The 19,886-nt window shown below is 41.1% G+C and overlaps 2 protein-coding genes across 10 annotated transcripts in view; one reads left to right on the top strand and one right to left on the bottom strand.

The window, feature by feature from the left end:
* The window catches only part of PDE7B (phosphodiesterase 7B), a 184,315-nt gene that overhangs the window by 95,310 nt on the left and 69,119 nt on the right, over positions 1-19,886 (bottom strand). For 2 of the 7 annotated variants that reach the window (XM_085055648.1, XM_085055655.1), the window contains exon 1: positions 2,755-3,114. The exons of the other annotated variants lie outside the window; for them this stretch is intronic. In XM_085055648.1, coding sequence (XP_084911774.1) covers positions 2,755-2,992 — 238 coding nt within the window. In that variant the 5' untranslated portion in view covers positions 2,993-3,114. Of the gene's footprint in view, positions 1-2,754; positions 3,115-19,886 lie in introns of those variants that run through there. 7 annotated transcript variants of the gene reach the window in all.
* On the top strand, positions 3,050-6,171 carry LOC146439648 (uncharacterized). Of its 3 annotated transcripts, none has more exons than XR_014850866.1 (3): positions 3,050-3,516; positions 5,483-5,585; positions 5,883-6,171. XR_014850866.1 is itself a non-coding variant. In XM_085055657.1 (2 exons), the coding sequence occupies exons 1-2, from the start codon at positions 3,050-3,052 to the stop codon at positions 5,523-5,525; spliced, it is 510 nt and encodes a 169-aa protein (XP_084911783.1). In that variant the 3' UTR covers positions 5,526-5,738. The 3 variants fall into 3 exon arrangements, 1 of the variants encoding a protein (XP_084911783.1); XR_014850865.1 differs by having other exon boundaries at positions 4,231-5,585; positions 5,883-6,108; XM_085055657.1 differs by lacking the exon at positions 5,883-6,171 and having other exon boundaries at positions 5,483-5,738.

Raw genomic sequence — 19,886 nt, 5'->3', positions numbered from 1 at the left:
ATGCACAGAACTGACATCGTGTGCAGATACAGCTCTCCCTCCTGCACACTATCTATAGTTAAGGGGGTTGTGACTTTTCTAGAAAGCCAGCCCAAAGCCCACTCTAATCATTCGGACAAGGCAAAGAAATCTGCTTCGGTAAATCTGTATTAACATCATCAAGCAAGGCAGAAAGCCTGACAGTTTCCTTCCAGAATTCCTATCTATTTCCTCTTCTACTGTAAGCAAAGTAGTTTCATGAGGATGTGATAACAGAACATGAGTTATCACATGAATACTTAAAAATTCAAATGAAAAAGCCCTTGATGTGGAAAGTGCTGTGAACTCTACTACTGAACAATCAACCTTTATTTGCCTAGCTAGCAGTACCTCAAGCAGAAGTTATTTGCTTTAACTTCACCTGAAGAAAATCTGATTCCCAACTAAGTACTGCCTTTATTATAAGATGTAAGTTATAAAGTTTTGTTCTTCTTTTTTATTAAGGAATCAAATGTACAAAACACCACACAAACACAAAGCTGAGTACCTCAAACTACTGAGCCTTCCAAATGATTATCTCTTCTTCCCATTTCTGCATTCTTTGACACTACACTTATTTACATATACTAGATTTCAGCATTTTCTGGTTTTCCCACATACTCCAATGTACTTAAAGTGACTAAAATGAAACCACAAGAGTGAAAACTACTAGGATGACTGTTGCTCAGGAGGAAAAACCAGCAACCCAGGTCTGGTTCACTCAAACAGTCTGATGATTCGTATTTAAAGCGTTGGGAGTTAAGAGTCATCTTCTGCCCTCATTTGTACTGGTGCAAGTCAGCTGAGCTTATGAAATAGGATCTGGCACCATGAAGAGGACTGTCCCCTCACAGGATACCAGTAATGGCCATTTGAGTAAATGCAAGTTACTCACATCCTGCTAGTGGACTAATCTGTCTCTGTACATTCACACTCATTTTCAGTTGCCTCCAGGGATCTGAAGGTGAATCTCATTTGTTACCTAATGAAAGTAATTTCACCAGATACAGCACAAGCACACTGAAAAACCACCATTAGTCATACATAAGGTGTAAGCAATGCAGCATTTCTTAGGTTGCTTGATTAGGGTCCATCTCTGAACACTCAGCATTTACCACACAAGCCTCAATCTCCTTAGTTGGCTGTGGTACATTCCCAGCTGATTTGCTCCAAGTGTTAAAGAGCAATTTGACCTCCTCATTAATTATTCACAACACTCTTACTTATTATTCTTTTAAACTGAAGTGATTCCCCAAGAGTGGGGTGACAGATTGTACATCTTCCTCTGAGCCCGAAAACTATCTTCCCTTTTTCAAAACTGAAGTGGACCAAGCACTTTTCTATTAAACTGCAAACATTTAAAATAATAGACATACAATGACCAAAAGTGATACACTGATACTTATTTAATATTCAAGTTTATATATACAATTGCACACTCACAGAGAATACATACATATGGACACAAGCACTTGGAAATACCTAAAATACCTAAGAAATTAAATTGTTCTGGTACAAAGTACTGTACATTACAGATCTCAACAATAGGTACACCAAAGAAAAGTGAAGGCATAATCTGTGAAGACTGAATGCACTGGAAGAAGTGACCAAGTTGAAGAGGCAAGATAATCCAGAGTTCCGAAGGAACAAGCCACACTGTTTCACTAAATCTATTAAATCACAGCAGTACAATTACAGGACAATAAAAAGTTATGAACTCATAATGGGACAACTATAGGCCTATGACCCTGACCTCAACAGAAGACAAGAGGTTTTGAAGGAGCAAAGAGGTTGCCTCCAACAGAAGGCAAGAGGTTTTGAACCATAAGCAGTGTGGAGCATGGGTTAACATGCAGAATGAACAGATCAGAAGTATCATGCTAAGCTGACAACTCATCTCTACCTAACAAAAATGCTGCAGGTCTAACCTGGACTTCAATAAAACCTGTCATGTGGTGCTATATGTTAGTGAGTTCGGAAAAAACTGACATGCAAGATTTATACAGCTAATGGAAAAGCACGTGCTCTTTACCCAGTAATATAGCACCTTTAGAGAGAAAGTAGTGGGATAGGGCAGCGTTTCTCAACTTTTTAACAGGGGCGGCTAACAACCTAAGGGAGTCCTAAGGGAGTCGCTCCGCAAGGGAAGCGCGGGCAGATCATGTGAAGGGAGCGCAGCGCACGCAAGGATCGGGGAGAGGCTTGGCGGTGAAAGAGGAGAGGCCATGCGCTCGGCAAGGCACGGCGAACACAGCCGGGGAAGCTCCCGCAGCGGCCGGGCTGCCCGGGGCGCCGCTTCTCCGTCTCCGTGACCGCGGGGCTGCCGCTGCGGAGCTCCGTGCGGGCCGGGAGAGCTCTCCGCGCCGCCACTCAGCCCGCCGAGAGCAGCCTCAGAGCCGCCGAGCTGCTCGCTCTGGTTTTTAGCCCCGCTTTTAGCAACCCGCGTGTAAAAGCCACGCAACAGATTGCACCGGGAGAGCGCCATGGGCAAACTGACGTGGCTGCAGCGCGGCACAGCCTCCGGAGTGCGTGTCCCGGCGGCGGCAGAGCTGCCCGAAGCACGGGCTGCTTCTCAGCCCGGCCGCGGTCGGTCGGGCAGGCTCTGCCCCACGGCGGGACGGGACGGGACGGGACGGGACGGGACGGGACGGGACGGGACGGGACGGGACGGGCCAGCCCCGACCCCCGCCGCGTTTGGTCCCCAGCTTTCCCGAGCAGCAGGGCAGGGGAACCTACCTGCCGAACCGCCCAGGGCATCCTCACTCTCCAAAACGCCTCTGTGCTTCGCTCCGCGGAGCTCCCCCTTGGATTTCCAAACGAGCTTTACCATTTTGATCATCTCGGGCAAGTCCCAGGCCAGGGTCCCCTGCTGATACCCGGGCAGGCTGCCCATGGGAAAGGGCATCGGCTCTTCCCCCGTCTTCCTCCTCCTGCCCGGCTCTGCCGCGGGGAAGAAGCGCTCCAGCACCGGCATCCTGGCCCGCGCCCCCCGCCGGGGAGCCGCAGCCACCCCCCGGCCCGAGCAGCCGCGATGGGCATCCAGAGCGGGGCGGGGGCCCGGCTGCCCACCGCCGCCGCCCGCGCCAGGGGCGCGCCCGGCCCCGCGGAAGGAAGGAAGGAGCGCCGGGCTCCGGCGGCCGCTCTCGCCTCCCGCCGCTGCGCCCTCAGCCCGCCGCCAGGCGCCTGCAGCCGGGGCGAAGCGGCTGCCGGGCAGGCGCGGGGCCGCCGCTCATGCCGGCGCGGCGCCGGGACCCGGGGGCGGGGGCTCGGGCCGCTGCTGCGGGCGGCACTCGGGGCAGCGGGGCCGCGCCGGCACAGCCGCAGCTCGCACCCCGCTAAGCGCCGCGGAGGAGACGCTTTGACTTTATCCCTGCCGCGATGCCGTGGGGGAGCCCCCGGCGCCCCGCCTTCCTCCTCGCCCAGCTGGCTGCGGAGCCGGTGGGGGTTTTGGCCTCTTAGTCAAACGCCGCCGTCACCTCGGCTGCCCTTGGGCGGGAGGTAGGGCGGTGATTCACGGGACGCTGCGAGGGCCGGGAGCGCAGCGCGAGTCCGCTGGCGGCGGGCGGTGACCCGCCGGCCCCGCTCTCGGCCCCAGCCCCGGCCGGGCACGCACAGGGCAGCGGAGGGGCTCCAGGGGTCGGAGAGGAACGAGCTGCTGAAAGGACGGGTTTAGGAGAGGGTGCGGGGGCTGCCCCGCGTCCTCAGCACTTGGGCTGTAAAGCTCCACCTGGACGAGTTCACGTCAGGACACTGCCCGGTGGCGGCGGTCGCTTACAGACTACGACGAGGAGGCAATTATTCATCGCTAATCTTTAAAAACAAGGCAAAGCCGTCCGGGAGAGTGCTCTGTCTCATGCAGCAGCAATGAGGTGGCGAGCTCGGGCTACGCAGCTGTCAGCGAGCGCTTCCCTGGCTTTGAGGGCTGCCTTTGGCCAGACCCTGTAGCAGCACCCGGCCCTTCTCTGGGATCCCCGACTCGCAGGGACCATGCGATTTTCGCATTTATATTGCCTTAATACAAATATCCCTTTTAGCCTGCTGGTGGTACTGGTCTGTCCCTTAGTTTATGGAGTGTACAGCAGAGGGGAGGAGGTTGAGCTCTTGCACCAGCACTTAGTTCTCAGTAAAACTACGGACGACTTATTTAATGGGATTTTAGTAGGCATTATAATATTTCCTAATATGCACAGCTAGTACGTTTGTCTTCTCCAGGTTACATTCAGAGTTCTGCGTTATCCTTGGATGGAAAAGCAAACCTTTAAACAAGCAGGATATTCCTTCAGAGAGGAAGAGAAGCTAAGAGAATGGATTGAAACTTAACACCCTTATATGTAGAAAACAGAGTGCACAAGCCTTTCCTCCTGACATTAACATCAGCAGGGGCAGCATGCTGTTTTCCCTTTTGTAGCATCTCTGCCTTGCTTATCTTAATGTTCCAACCTCAAACTGACAACTCCAATCGTTTGCAAAAGTTTTGACTGCAGACTATAGTTAGCCTTCTACAGCTGGTAGCTTTGCCTTGAAAATTGTGAAGCACTTCCTAAGTAGTGTACTGTTGTTGCACTGATATTTTGCAGCGCTTTTTGTATCAGGATATCCTGACTCATCGAACAAAGGGGTTAAGAACAAAGAAATAGATGGTGTGCAGTACAGTAGCACAAGCATTAAACACATTCATACAGTTTGTTTTTATAATTTTCTAGAAAAGCAAATTTCATTGGTTTTAGTTTTATATGGCTTCTTGTGATATTATAGGTGTTTCATATTGGTGAGTCTCATGCAATTACTCTTTAAAGCAATCTCCCTGTCAGGAAGAGATAAACTTGGCGACTGAAATCCAGAAAACTTTGAAGATTCTTTGCCTACTGAGTGGTTTAAACCTTACACCCCAACTACTTCATTTTGGTTTTGCGCAACAAGGAGTTGCAGTAACTTTTTTCAGCTATTGTTTTTCATCTTTGTTTACCTCTGTACTTTGTGGTCCCCACTGAGGCAAAGAGCAGGAGTGCCAGAGCACTCTGAAAGAAAGGCTATCCTTGTGCCATTTCCAGCTTCACTGGATACAAAAAGTGGTCAAGAAATAACTAAAAGTGGCACTTAGTGCTATGGTTTAGCTGACAAGGTGATGTACTGCCAAAGTTACACTCAATGGTCATGGAGGTCTTTACCAACCATAATGATTCTATGATAAAAGATACCAGACATCTTGGAAAACAATGTATTCACAGATGCCCAGACCAATTTTTAGATTAGTATTTGAATAGTTAAGTGTTTAAGAGAACTTAGCCACCAGCCCTCTTGATAGCAGCAATAAAAATCTTCTGGGTTTTCAGCATCTACACTACCTTTCTGTGTCCTTAAAACCGTGAAAGATTTTGTTTTACCTGTAGTTGGGTCACTTGGGTAATATACCTGTATTATGGATAGGATCAGGATTAATTGTTGTATTTGTTTTCACGTACAGTTCTACAGGTGCAAAGGAGGAGGCCAGTCAACAAACAAGCTGAAATACATCTGTTGTTTTAGTTTCAGTATTTCAAGAAGCATTGTAATAAACCCAACAAACAGTATGTACTTTTTCTCTTGGAAAATTACTGTCAAATGAAAACAACTGCTTTAGAAAGCCTGGAGTTTCTTTTTTTGTTTTCTTCTGGTTTCTGGCTAGTTTAAGGATCAGCAGTTGTGAATTAAAAAAAAAAAAGTTAAAATTGTTGCTTGGCATTAATGGGTATGTCTGTAAATTATTAATCTTATTCTTAATAAACTTATGCTTTATAGTTGTACTCCAATTCAGTGATTACTTATCCTTAATTCATCCAAGATTTTGCTGTAGCTGACTTTCTTTTTGTCTTTTTCATTTAAAGAATGGAGCCACATAAGAACTGCTCACAGGAAAGCTTGGAAGATCTATATTTGATTAAGAAGAATTTTAGCATAAAAAATCAGCTGTAGCATCACTCAGAGATTTCTAATTGACAAAATACTCAGATTTTGCAAGTTCTCCGTTTCTCTGACTTTACTTTTGCTGTGATGATTTACCCAACTTGAAGATGTGACCTCAGCATCATGCTTTTCATTGCGTTTGAGAAAAGCCATCGAACTAAAGCATAATCTTACATATCAGTGTAACCAGTGATTTGTAGGATGCATTTTAAAGATTCTTGAGAAAGCTCGGCTCACCTAAGATTTCTCTTTTGCATTCACAGTTCCAGCCAGATTTGAAGGAAATAGTTCATTAGAGGTGGATGGCTTTATTTCTACCAACTGCATTTCTTTCTGACTCCGAGTTAAACAAGCCTAAGTGATTACAAGAGAAATATAAATGTATTAGCTCTGTCCCTCATTCGTTCTGAGAAGCAATGCCAAGGAAAAGGCTAATGGAGTCATCTGAAAACATGACAAGGCAGTGCATATTTTCACAGGTAGACATGAGAACTGGAAAGGACTTGAGGAAAGGAATACTGTGATGGAAGAAAAGGGAAGAGAGTAAGCTGACAGATTAATAGCTGGTGTTTCGTAGTTGATGTCTCTTAAAAAGTTTTACTTGTTTGCTTATTCACTCCAAAGTTATGTACTAAGAGCAGCAGCAGCAGAATTGCATGCCAGATGGTAGAGGATGTGCCTTGTGTATCTTTCCAGTCTACTGAAGCCTGCAGGGTTCTTGTTAACCCAGTGCTCTGGTTTTCATTGCAAATCCCTTTCTTCCCCTTTTTTCTTTTCCTTCCTTCAAAGAAAAAGGAGGGAGGTGGGAAGAGGGAAAAAAAAAAAAGAGGAAAAGAAAAGCCATAGTTTAAACTGGCAATAGCACCATCCTTTTGGCTTTGAGCTACCCTGTCCTGTGCCAAATATACTGTCTCCAGCAGCTCTCCCACAACAAATCAGTCCACACATACAAAAGCTGTAAAAAAAGAATGGTGACGAAAGATCCTTGATTCTCCTCTTCTACCCCCCCACACCCTTTTCCTTTTGCTTTCCTCCTCGAGCTTCATTCCCCAGCAATGATCTCCTCCTTGCCAGTACTGTAAGCGATACTGGGACCTCCAGCCTGCAGCTTTGCTGACAGCTTCCTTAGAGTAGAAGGCGCCTTTGCCTTTCTGTATTAACAGACCATTGTAAAGCAGAAGTTATATTCTGTTATTCCTCCCACTTCCATCTAATAGCTGATGTTTGAAAAAATGGCTCATAAATTATTAGAGTGGCGGATTCATTACTTTTGGAAACTTCTCCTATTCTTTCAGCTAACCCACACCACTGCATTGTGTCACAAATTATATTCCCAAAGAGACACCTGAAAAGATTTTATATAGTCTATTTTTACAGTATATTATTTTTAAAAATTAATATAAAAGAGAAGGTTGCAAATGCTGGGGCACAGTCCCTACACATAAAGTTAAAAAAAAGTGCAGTGTAGTTGGAGGAACAGAGAAAACAAGAATGCAAGTGAGTAACTTTTAAAAGGGACAAGGGAACAGAGTGCCTAAGAAACTTGGAGAATATGACAGAAGAAACATGAGACGGCATAGTTATGCAGACATTTTTTCTAATAGCCTCCTGGAAGGTTTCTTTCATCACTTCAAAAATCATAGTATAATTTTCTTATTCTTTGCCCTACATTTGTCTCATTCCAGATGTCTATTATTTTTAATGTTATTCTTATTAGCAAGAACAATTACTCTTAGTTATCTCTATCATTGCAATTACTTTATTAAATATTAAGAATTTTATATTCATTTGAGGACTTGCTATGTCTTTGATCTAGACTGGACATATCACATTCTCTAAATTATATCTCAGAACATTTTTCCCAACCCTGAAATTATTTTAATATTTTTACTACTAATTCTCAATAATTCACTAACTTTACTTTGGTGCATACTAAAGGTTCATAGTAGAAGATTTTTTGTCTGCTACCAACTCACTGTCACGAGCAATGAGATGAATTTCTAAGAGAAAGGTAGAATTAATTCATTATTTAATTTTTCTTGCCTGAGGTTCACACAGCATTTCGCCTTGAGAGCCTCACGTACTGGGAAATGTAAAATACAGGCAGTGGTGTTCTATGGGTTCATAATCTTTTGGTTGTTGTCATCAGTTAATCAGACTCCCTGGATAAGAGTTCTGGAAATGGAGGAGTAAGGATTGCTTGAGTTCTGTAGGTCAAGGAGAAAATGCCTTTTGCATTCATAGTGCAAGTGAGAGAGCATAAACTTTTATGGTTAACAACTTGTACTTTAACTAAGCAAAAATGCTTGCAGTAAAGGAATAAACAGAAGTCCATAACTAATTTGAAACAGTGAGGTTGTGTAATATTTCCATTGCTCGCTCGGGAAAATGAAAAGCTCAGCATACTGAATCTGATGCTTCAAATCTCCCACAGTAAACAGCGAAATTTTATGTGGCTTTAAAGGAAATAGCAAATAACAGAGGATAGACTCAACTTACCTTAATAAACTATAATAAGAAAAAATTAATGGTAAGATGAAAGGGAACTAAAAAGCAAATTGCCAGCACTATATTTAATTGTGTTGCACAATGTATCTGATGTACTCTGTTAGTTTATTCTCTCCCTTAATTCTTACACACAAGCAAGATTCACCTGATCCAAGGTCAAGTCGAGAGGTTTAAGTAAAACTCATTGCCTGAGTTTACAAAGTGATCATTGCAACAGATGCTTAATGATGTACTAGGCTTATGGAGTGGGAGGTTAAGAACACTGCATCAGATTGAAAATGTTGGTAGAAATCAAGTAGGTAGAAAGTAATAACCTGTTATTTGGGACAATGGACATGCTAGTCGTCATACTTATGAAATAACGCTATGAAAAGAATAACCTCTGCATCCCACAGGATTCCCTTTTGGGAATAGGTGAAAAAAGGCTGATTAGAAAAAGGAACCAACCAGGTGAGAGACACCTATCCCTTAAATACATAACTTATAGTAAGTAACTGGATGATCTCAATGAATTCAAAAGGATTGCTGCCATTTTTAAAGCTGAGCATGTGCATTCATATTTTCTCAGCTGGGACCTATGTGTCTAAAGATTATGGCAGCAGTTTGAAAGATGAGAGATGTGCCACATTTGAAATGTCTCTTCTGTCACCTCTTACATTAATGAGATGGCATGAGTGTCTGCATGACCTATGGTGTCCTTGCTCCTTCTGGTATATAGAAAAGATTTGTGGCTATGATTTTGTCTTTTTCTGTCTTTTGAAATTATAAAAGTGAGTAGCTAAGAAATCTGCATTAAGTGATATCTAGTTTAAATTTTCTATCAAAGAAAGCTTAATATAGTAAGAATGGAACATAAAATAAGAATAAATACAGAGGAATAATAGGGCTTGCTCCCTCTTTTGTAAATCAGATATTACAAGATCTGAGAACTTAGTTTTTCCTTTTCACTTTTAAAATGGAGATTAAATAAAATTTGATTAGGAAAAGAAGCACTATTTTAAATAATACATATTTCTGAGCTTATCTATGATACTTGACTACCATACCTACACTTCTGCTCCTGTTGTATCCACGGTTTGTGCATCTGTTTCCTGCCTGCACATCAGCATTCTGATGATGTGCACATCTCAAAGCTGATTTGCCCTCTTACAGAAGTGCTATGGCTTCATTTCCCTCTTTGCATCTTGTATGACAGGAGTGGGTGCAGTTTGCTGTGGGGATGGACAGGAGATACAGCTGGGAAGTCATGGGAAAGGTCTAACAATGATTCACAAATACCCTAATGATAAACTAAGCTCCCCCTGACCTACTTTCTCATGACTACAAAATCAGGCCATATTTACTGTAATCCAGCTCTCTGCATTTCTTACGAATGCATTTGTGCAAATGTGGCTCCACTGGGATGAGCAGCTTTGGAAATCTGCTGTCACCCTTGTCCTGGCATTTTTTACTATGCTCTCAAACCCCACTGGTAATCATGCAAACACCTGTTAGTTCTTTTCTTCACTACAGATTCTTCTCAAAATATATTAATGCTGATATAGCTGCAGAAGAAACAAAAAATCTGAGTAGATAGCCTAGAAGGACAAGTTCTCTGTAACTGGTCAAAAGCATCCTCTAGATTTGGTGATGGAGGGGAGGTTTTCTGGAAAACCTGTTTATCTCAGATGTATTTGGGGAGGTTGCTCTCAGTAATGTAGTTCCAGCTGAACTGTGCTTTCCAAGATATCCTGACAATACGTAAACCCATAAATGTTTTCCAATGTTTCTTAAGATATCTGTTACAATTTTTTTATCCAATCACACACCATTTTACCAGGTTCTGCACAGCTTATTTGATAGCATTATTAATTTAGAAACACAGTAATTATGAGATACATTTAAAAAAACCCAATACTAATGAAATGCTTAGTAAAAGGAGAAAGTATTCAGGTTATTTTGAAAAGATGGTCATGCAAATACTGTATTATATGCAAATTTTTCCCCAGATCTTAGCCACAAATGAAAATGTCTTTGGTCATGGTATTGACATCCATAAAGATCTCTTTCCATCAGCAGCAGTGCAATTACAGAAGTTTTTCCCACTTTTACAGAAGTGGAATTGTCAGGGCAAAAGTTCTGTCTCCCTTTCACCACCTGTTTAGTGCTAGGGACTGTATTTGCTTGTGCTTTTTTTCTGAGGTTTGCAATATTTTCAATCTATTTTTCTGTGGTTAGCAATATCATATGCCAAATAATTTACAAGGCATCACTGGCTAACTAATATCATAATTTTAAGACCTTTGGGTTACTCTCTTTAGCTTGCTTTCTGCTGACAGAGATCCTCTAGAACCAGCAAAGTCATTTTCAGCCACCTTTGGGTGGGATGAGAGCTAAATGTAAGAGTGATTGCTCCCACAATCAGTGTCTGCCAGTTGCAAGCTGAAGATGCTTAATTCGGAAGCCAAGCTGAGATCCTTGAATGACACCATCTTGTCTCTATAAGCATGGGCTTGTTAAACAGTCACCCTTTCACTGGGGTCTGTAGAGTTCTGATCACACTCACAAAAGCTGACAGAGGGAGGTTGCTGTGGGTTTCCATTAGTCAAGGAAAGAAAATTTCAATAGTCTAGGGAGTACCAAACATCCAAGGACAGTTGTGCTCCCCAGCTCTATGTGCACTTTCCATACAGCTCTGTTCATACTCTTGAGTGCTTTGAATAGTGGACATGTTACAGAGTGTTTGTTACTATCTCCCAAAATCAGAGTTTAAAAAAAACCCCAAACAACAGACTAGTCTTCTTACTTGTTTTTAATGAAGTATTGTGAATATACTAAATAAGTAAAACGGTTTCTGTTATTTTTATCAGGAATTTCTTGTGTACTTCAGTGAAACCCATTACACAGTTGTTGCTGTTTTTTTTGAAGTATAATGTCAATGTTAAAGGAATACCAGATGAAACTGATTTCAGCCACCACTGACTTTGACTTTTCAGAAAGGGTAAGAAATCCTTCAGTATTTCCAACTTCAGCTGGAACATTGGCACAGGAAACAATTTAGCAGGGCTAGCGTGCAAGGAAGTGATGTAACTTTTACCAAATTTTCTGACTGTGTGGAAAAAAAATCCAGCATCAGTTGGCCTACTACCCAATTAAACTACTAGTTTCCTGTGCCAATGAACTGGAAAATGAACTGCATCTCTCTTTGCTGACATTTGCCATCTACATCAGCTGGTTTTTTAATGGCTAAATATCAGGTTTCTAACTATGCCATAACATGTGCTTGAGTAAGTCCAATAGGAAATACTTATTTAAGTCTCGTTTTGGCCTGAACATAAATTTCCCTTTCTAGTCATATCAGAAACAGAAGTGCATGCTGATCTAGGACTGCCTGCTGTTTTAAAAATCCTGGTTCCTTAGTTCAGAATACAATTCCTAACTTACTGATAGTAATGTTAGCAGTAGCAAGTTGGAAAGCAGAATTTGTTTTATGAAAATGTAATTTTTTTATTAGAAGTTAGAAGTTAAAACTGAATGTCCATCAAGCAGAATTTAAATTTTTGCAGGAAATGACTTCTCAGAATTTTTTTCGTTTTAATGCAGCAAGTATTCTGTTGAGATAACCTAAAAAAATTGCAGTATAATAAGAGATCCTATAACCTGGTATTTGAATAACATTTAACCTGGTATTTGAATAACATTTGAATAAACATGTTAGAATATTAAAGCCTAAATAAATTAACAAAACAATAGTAACAGAAAATTACCAGAAAATGTCAGAATGTAATGCTGGTTGTTTTCTTAACAAAATGAGAAAGAGGAAGCAACTTTTCCCTCATAGAAAAGAAAAATTTTAATAATAGCTGTTAAAAAAAAAAAATTAAAACACTGCCTTTTCTGAGGCAGTATGAATCTACTGGGAAAAAACCCAGCTTGCTGGAGCTATCTTATTGAACATTTTGCGTATGAAAGTGTGTGGAAGCCAGAGAAGCATTGGACAATGTGAATGCAAGAAGGAGGATGGGTTTGACTAAAGAGCTCAAGGGCTTGCAGAGGAAGACCCAACAGCATCCCTGTAGCACTCAAATATCTTTGAACCAGTAGTTGTACAACCCCAGCCTTGGTGGCTCTGCAGTTGATGTCCTTTCCTGGGGCTGGGACCAATGGGCATGACGTGGGAAGAGGAAGTGGCAGAAATTTTCCTGTTGAAGCGAGGCTAAAAAATGAAGAGATATACAGGAGAAAATGCATGGTAAAAGAGAATCATAGAATAATTTGGACTGGAAGGGACCTCTAAAAGCCATCTAGTCCAAAACTCTTGCAATGAGGAGGAACATCTTCAACTAGATCAGCTTACTCAGAGGCCTGTCCAGCCCAGCCCTGAATGGTTCCAGAGGTGAGGCATCCACCATCTCTCTGGTCATGTGCACCTGTAACTATATATACAGCTTCAGTCACTGGTAACTATTTAGTATGGTTAATTACCTTTTCTTTTATTAAAAAAAAAAAAAAAACATTTAATATGCAGGTGATGTTTTTCTAGATAAGATGAAAAATGTTAACCTCATAGTTTATATATTTAAATGTTAAAGGCAAATAGTAGTTTTATTTAACATTTACATCAATTTTAAGTTATTTTTGTCATTTCACTGCAGCATAGAGCCAAGTATAACTTTCCTAACAGCTTTTTTAAAATTTTAATACTAAGTGCCAATATATTTTAGTGTGTATGTGGGAGTACAAATCATTCGAATTAGACAATGTGGTAACAGATGTCTGTGTTATTGGAGACTTATTTTGCTAGATGTCATACAGACAGGTCCTAATTATCTTTAAAGGTCAGTGTAAGGAACAGGGAGGCTTTCACAATGCCAGCTAGTTTACTTAGCCTTCTACTCTGAATCACTGTATCAGTCTGTGTCTTCCCTTTGACTAAAAGAGGAACCATGGGAAAACAACTAGATAATTTAACCAGCTAAGTTTTGTGCTGATATATGGGTAAGCTAATTGTACTCTAAATAAAAGTAAGAGACAGTGGGGCAGCATTTGAGACAGAGCAAATGTCCTAAACTGTAACATTTGCTGTTTAACCATTGTGTAATATAATTCATCAGACATCCAAACAACCAAATTTTCTGTCTTTTTGTTTTGATGTACAAAATGTTCCATTGCTTTAGAAATAAATAAATATTGGAGTAATCTGTGCAACCCACTTTCTGCTGAGATCAGAAGTAGGATGAGAATGGTGCAGAAGGTGCTTCCAGGGAAGAGAGTCACATGAGAAAGTTCTGATCTCAGGTTTTTCTGCCTAAATTCCAAGATACTAGGATAAACTGAAACATCCGGAATTTGATTTTTTAAAATAAAATGCACTCATCAAAGCTTTTGAGATTTGCCTGTTATCTACTAAATGTATCTAGTAAATGAGATCTTGAGCCTCTTTCTTGTTTCTCTCTTGCCTTCTGACTTTTGTGTGAAGAAGTCCAGCGATGTAAGTTACAAAAGCACCATGGTGCACTGGATAATGCTGGTTGATAAGGAAACCAGAACTAAGTGGCTTGTGGCATCTGTCACACTATATACATTTAATTATTGTGTTTGGCTAATATGGGAATAGTGTTACCTTTTTTCGAAGGAAGAAAGTAATGTTAGGAATCATGAAACTTTAGTATACTGTAATAACAGAGGCCTTACACCTCTTCCTAAACACATTTATTTTGAAGAATCTGTCTCAAACATAGCTGTATACATATAGTTTAACAGTTGGACTTGATGATCTAAAAGGTATTTTCCAATCTCAACAATTCTGTGATTCTGTGCTTCTGGACTATCAAGATTTATAGCTATCTAGTCACCCTCAGGGTTCAAGTGCAATTGGCAAGACAGCACAAATAACAAATGCATGTTGAAATGTAACACTGTTAGCCAGGTTCAGCTATGGTGGTGTTTTTCCCTGGGAGTCGAGTAGGAGTTCATCACTTTGCAATGTCTGTGAGTCATGCCTGGCAACCCTGCATGACCTTGCAGAGTGCTGTCTCCCCAGCTAACCCCAGCGTATCAGTGTGAAGGACACGTGAGCAGCTTTCCCTGGGCCAGGTGTGTGCAGGGAGGGAGTGCTTGCAACCACCCCTAAAGCCCTCAGCAGGCACAATGTTCAAGTGGTGTTGTTATTTTATTGTCCAGCTCAGTTCTGGTTGGGCAATTATGGTTGACAAAGTGTCTTGTGTCTGCAGTTGCTTTTATTAAGAATAATATTCAAAAGAGTCTTTTTGTTTTGTTTGCATTTGGTTTTGTTTCTGTTTTTCAAAATAATTTGATTATTTGTGTTTTATTACTTGTGTTGTCTTGCCAATAACACATGGGCTATTGGGTGAGGGTACAGTCGCAAACCAGGGTAAGCTAGAGCTGTAAGCTCTGCTGTTCACCCACAGCTGAAGTGTGACCAGTGCTGAAGAAGGTTGGATATAAATGCTGTTTGTACCTATGGAACTTGAATATATTTTGAGCAAAAATTTAAAATAATTTTGTGTCCAAACCAATATTTTGGTCAGAGAAGTGGGATAAGGATAAATTCTGGGCAGAACAGTGGGATAAGGACCAATTCTAAGAATCATTATTACTATCACAAGTAACAAAGGCCACAAGAACTTTGTCCCTTTATGGTTTGTGAGGAGTCATTTGCTTTAATTTAACACAGGGAAGAGTGCTTACCTGACTTATCTTTTGCTTCAGTCCTGTCCTGACTGATGGATCAGCTGAAGGGTTGCAGCTGGCAGCCACAGCCCACATGTGCAGGTTGGCCCAAGCTGGGCAAAGCTGGAGACTGAAATGCTTTGGAAATGAAATGTGCTCAGAAACTGCTCTGCCTGGTCTATCACCAGCTCTGCCGGCTGTAGCACTGAAATCAGCTGCAACAAATGCTTGCCTTCTCACCTAAATACCCAAAAACTGCTATTGCTGTTGAGATGAGCCAGTTTGCTCAACACAGTAGGTTAAGGGATGTGCATCTCTGAGAGGAACTAGCACTGAAATGCATTTCAGCATGAGCTACAGTGGATAGAAGAGCTGTGAACCAGTAAGACAGGGAGGCAGAAATTCCTGTGTGTGATTTCTCTGCTCCAGCTGTGTGTGGCCTTGGGTGGGAGAAGATCTTCCCATCCCATCTGAATGTAACGGTGTCTTGTTTCTGAAAACTGATGTGCAGGCACAGACTTTGGAAAGTTGTAATTCTGAATATCTGTAAGCAGTTTTCATGCATTTCTTCCATGGGCTGTTTTCCACATTACTGAAGGCACTTATTTTGCTAAATTTTGCTAAGAATTTACATAAAACTCTTCCAATTGTACTAAACTAAAAAGCATTTAAATGTATGAAACCCCTCTTCATTATGAATCCATAGACTGTAAAACCTAGAAGCTGGTTTCCGAGAAGGCTGCTGATTTGGATGTCCTGATTCCAGACTATCCAGTTAGAAGCATCCAAAATTAATTGATTTTCAGGAACTAATTAATAAGTATCATTTGACTAAAAGGGTATTTCTTTAATATTTTCCATGTTGGTATCACAAAATCATAGCCTGAGGTTTTAAGTTATGATGGAAAAGATATAATAGCTGAGGGAAAGGTATCATCATTCCTTAAAGAGTCAAACTGCCTTTTTAACTATGTAGTATCATATTTCTTGGCTGGACTAATTCCTCCCATGTAATGGAATATTATCTGAATTCTCAGAGCATGTCCAATTCAGTAATTTTTCTTTATTATACCATGTAAAATGCCTTTTACATATACATTTTGGTCCTTGCATTCGCTTAGTATTGCACAATAAGCATTATATATTTTCTAGAAAACATGTATTCCCTCTAATGCCCATGCATGTGGAATAGCATGTGTGCAGACATAGCAAGGCAAGCCAACACACCCATTTCCACACATTCACTTCTGGGACCTTTAGAATTAAAATATCAGGCAATGTGAGACTCCCTCTCTACACCTGTAGCTGCATTACCTATGATCATTGTTAAAAAATTAAGGTTGGACACAAGTTGCAATCAGGTGTTTTAAAATGTCCTTAACTATTCTGTAATCAGAACTGACTCATTTTAAACATGATGTCAATTGATGTCTGATTCTTCATACATGTGACCCCTCTCAAAGCCTTACTACCCTCTGTCATTACTATTCCTCCTCACAGAGGAGGAAACACTTGAACTCTAGTCATCCTTGGGTCCCTTCTCATTACCCAACAAACAGCTCATTTGATTCACAGGAGGGATTTGGGTGACTGTGGACATATGAAGGTAAAAAAGAGGTAAGGAGAAAGCACACTGCTCCCCTGGCCATTCAGTGTGCTACCTGTGAAGAGAATTTACCACTCTCAGTATTGTGCAATAACAATTCTTTAGAGCTGAGATCCCTCCCCCATTTGTACTCTTCAACCAAGACCTTTCTATGTCTTATTGTCTCCTGCTTTCTTTCCTTTTCCTAGATGAAACTCCTTCCTAAGCAGTAATTTAATAGAGTGAGAGAATATGGTTAAAGGCTTCAGAACTAGGAGCTTCTTTATTATAAAGTTTCATAATCTCTTTTGTAAATTTATTTTGTATGTTTGATCTATGCATAAAACATGACTAGACAAGCCTAGGAAATATATGAATCTTGATATTTTGGCTCAGCACCAGTCTCTTACAAACTTTTCCTCACTTCACTTGTCAAAAACAATCTAGAACTTCAGCCAGGCTTATCTATTTCTATATTCAGCCTATGATGGAAAAAGAGCTTACAAATATTAACAGCTATGCCATAATGATGAGAAAATTAAATTAAATACCTCCAAGTAACTCCAGTAGATTTTAATTATTTTTCCCCTATGTAAGCCTGAGGAATTAAAACAAATCCCATTAAGATAGGCCACGTTTTAGGGGACAGTTAATGACAGAAGCAGTAATTACAGGAAAGGCTACCTCAAAGAGCCCGAGTTCCAAATCAGTAACAAACTGTTACTGATGAATCAAGAAGATAAGACTACCTTTACGGACAAACGGGAAAGGGTCTAAAAACAGATATTCCTGTTAACAATGGGAAAATATCTGGAGAAAAGCCAAAGTCTCATTTATTTGTGCAGTCTTTAGGGAAGAAAGTATAATGTATGGTTGCTATGCTAGGAATATCAGAAAGCAAATTAGCAGCTGAGAGGCTGTTCAAGCAGAAATCTGTCTTAAAAGGTAGTGTATGTTGTTTCTAGGATTTGTATATGATGAAGCTTTTGTAATGTTTATGTTGATGGTTTGAGGATGTTTATAATGAGACACAAAAAAGTGTGTTTTAGCATATAAAAGAGAGAGAGCGCGGTAGGGAATCAGACTTCCTATCACATAATTGAGCAAAGTATTGAAGGAGAGAAGAGGTATAGCAATTTTCTGGTGGTTGGAGATGAGAGGGAGAAGGCTGCTGGGATCTGCAGCTGGCCTGACCCAGAGGAATTACTTTTCTTCGTTACAACCTTGTGAGCTCTCATGTGTTTGTTTCCCTGGGGGCAGGAGGTAAAACCTGGTGTGATATGATAGTCCTTGACTTCCTGGAAGCAGCACATAGCCCACCAGATGACTGATTGCCTCAGCACACTGGGGTGGCCAAGCCAGCTACCTCCTAAAATGTCCTGCATAAGTCAATGGGAGGTGTGATAAAGACTTCCGCTACAATTCTAGGGGAACCATTAGGACTGCTGGGACTCAGGTCTAACACAGTTTCTGCAGAGGGATGGATGGCTGAAGAGCCAGAGAGCAGAAGCAGGGATAAAAGTTCAGTGAGGACAGAAGTAGCAGACCACCTTGGTCTGGTGAGTTTTCCCATCATTTGGAGAGGGTCAGCCGAAAGTGGCAAATTCAGGCACGATTAACAACTAACCCCACAAATACATCAGGTGGAATTTTTACTGCCCTGTAGGATGCAGGCCAACGTGTAGAGAGGGCTTGATGGTGATGGAAGGTGTTCACTCCAGCTGCACTCTGCTGGCTGGATCTAGAACTAGACCCCCACAGCTGCAGGGAGATGTGTGTGTTCCTTGCTTTTGTAAAATGATAACTTCCAGGACTTCTGAATTAGGAGAGTTGTAAGTTTTACCTTACTATAAAATGGAATGCCAAGAGCATCAGGTCTGTAATTTAACAATAAGCATGAAGCCAGTAAGTCACAGCTTTGCTTAAGTAAGAGCTGGTTAGGTCACATCTCCAAAAAGTAAATGAAAAAGAAAGATTAAAGTGGATTCAGCAGTGAACAATTATCTTTGACCACATGTTATCAAGTAGATGGCCTTATGCCTTTAAGTCTAGGATAATTATGGTTTTCTCCAACAATATCCAATTACATGACAAATAGCCTTGGCATCTAAGGCAGGAACCTCTGATATGCGTCACTTCTTACCTCAAGAAGACTGTTTATCAGAGTTATCAGTGCTGGCTGCTGAAAAATCAGCCTGCTATTGTTACATTGCCATTCAGAGCACGCTGTCTTCCAAAACATCCGAGCAGACCTGACAGACTGACGGCTGGGAGTACTTTGACATACTCTACCAGAGGGAACTCCTGGGGGGAATAAGCCAACTGCATTCACTGCACTTCCTCCTTTATAGTGTGTGGTCATGTAGCTGGGGAAACCAGGGGAAGTCTCTCCTGTGAGAGATAAAGCAGCAAATACATATAGGAAATCTTCAGATCATATTTCTGATTTCCACTTATTTTACTCCAGGTTCTTGTTACAGCCAGTAGATGAAAATTACAAGGACAGAAATGTCTTGCACTGTGAAAAAAATAGGCTTCTGTATACAGGGAGCAATCATGCCACAAAGAGAGAAGCATTCAATTTCTAACTAGCTTTAGATCCCATATGCAATAAAGACTGAAAAGCATTATTAGAACAACAAGTGTTATCATTAAAATGCTTCCTAAGAATAGATTAGAAGGTGTTGTAGTTTGTACAGTAACATCTTGTACTATCTTAGAATAAGAAGAGTCACTATAATTGGAAAAAGAAGGCACTCATTTAATTACAGAATTGTTTGGGATATTCATTCACAGAAAGAGCTATTTGATATACATTACTTATTTATCAATTTAACTATATAATGCACTAATAAACCAGGGATTTGCACTTAATATATTTAAGTCTGGTTTGAATCTTGGGTTATTGCTTTAGAAATGTCTGCTGACACAAAGAAAAATTATCTTCCCACCCCTTTTCCAGAAAAAGATAAGCTTTTGACTCATAACTAATAAAACTTTTGTTAATTAAAAAATGTTGATTATTAGAAGCAGCCTACAGCTGCTATACATGGATACTACAGATGAGATATATCAGTCTCTGTTTCTCAGTGAATGTGAAAACATGGCATAGGTCATCAAGATGTTACGGACTAGATCCAAAAAATGTTCCTGGACTGGG

Source organism: Lichenostomus cassidix, chromosome 3 (genome assembly GCF_008360975.1).
Source record: "Lichenostomus cassidix isolate B80296 chromosome 3, HeHo_3.0, whole genome shotgun sequence".
NCBI classification, from domain to species: Eukaryota; Metazoa; Chordata; class Aves; order Passeriformes; family Meliphagidae; genus Lichenostomus; species Lichenostomus cassidix.
Note: the sequence above shows the minus strand (reverse complement) of the source record. Positions and strands in the feature narration are given on the sequence as shown.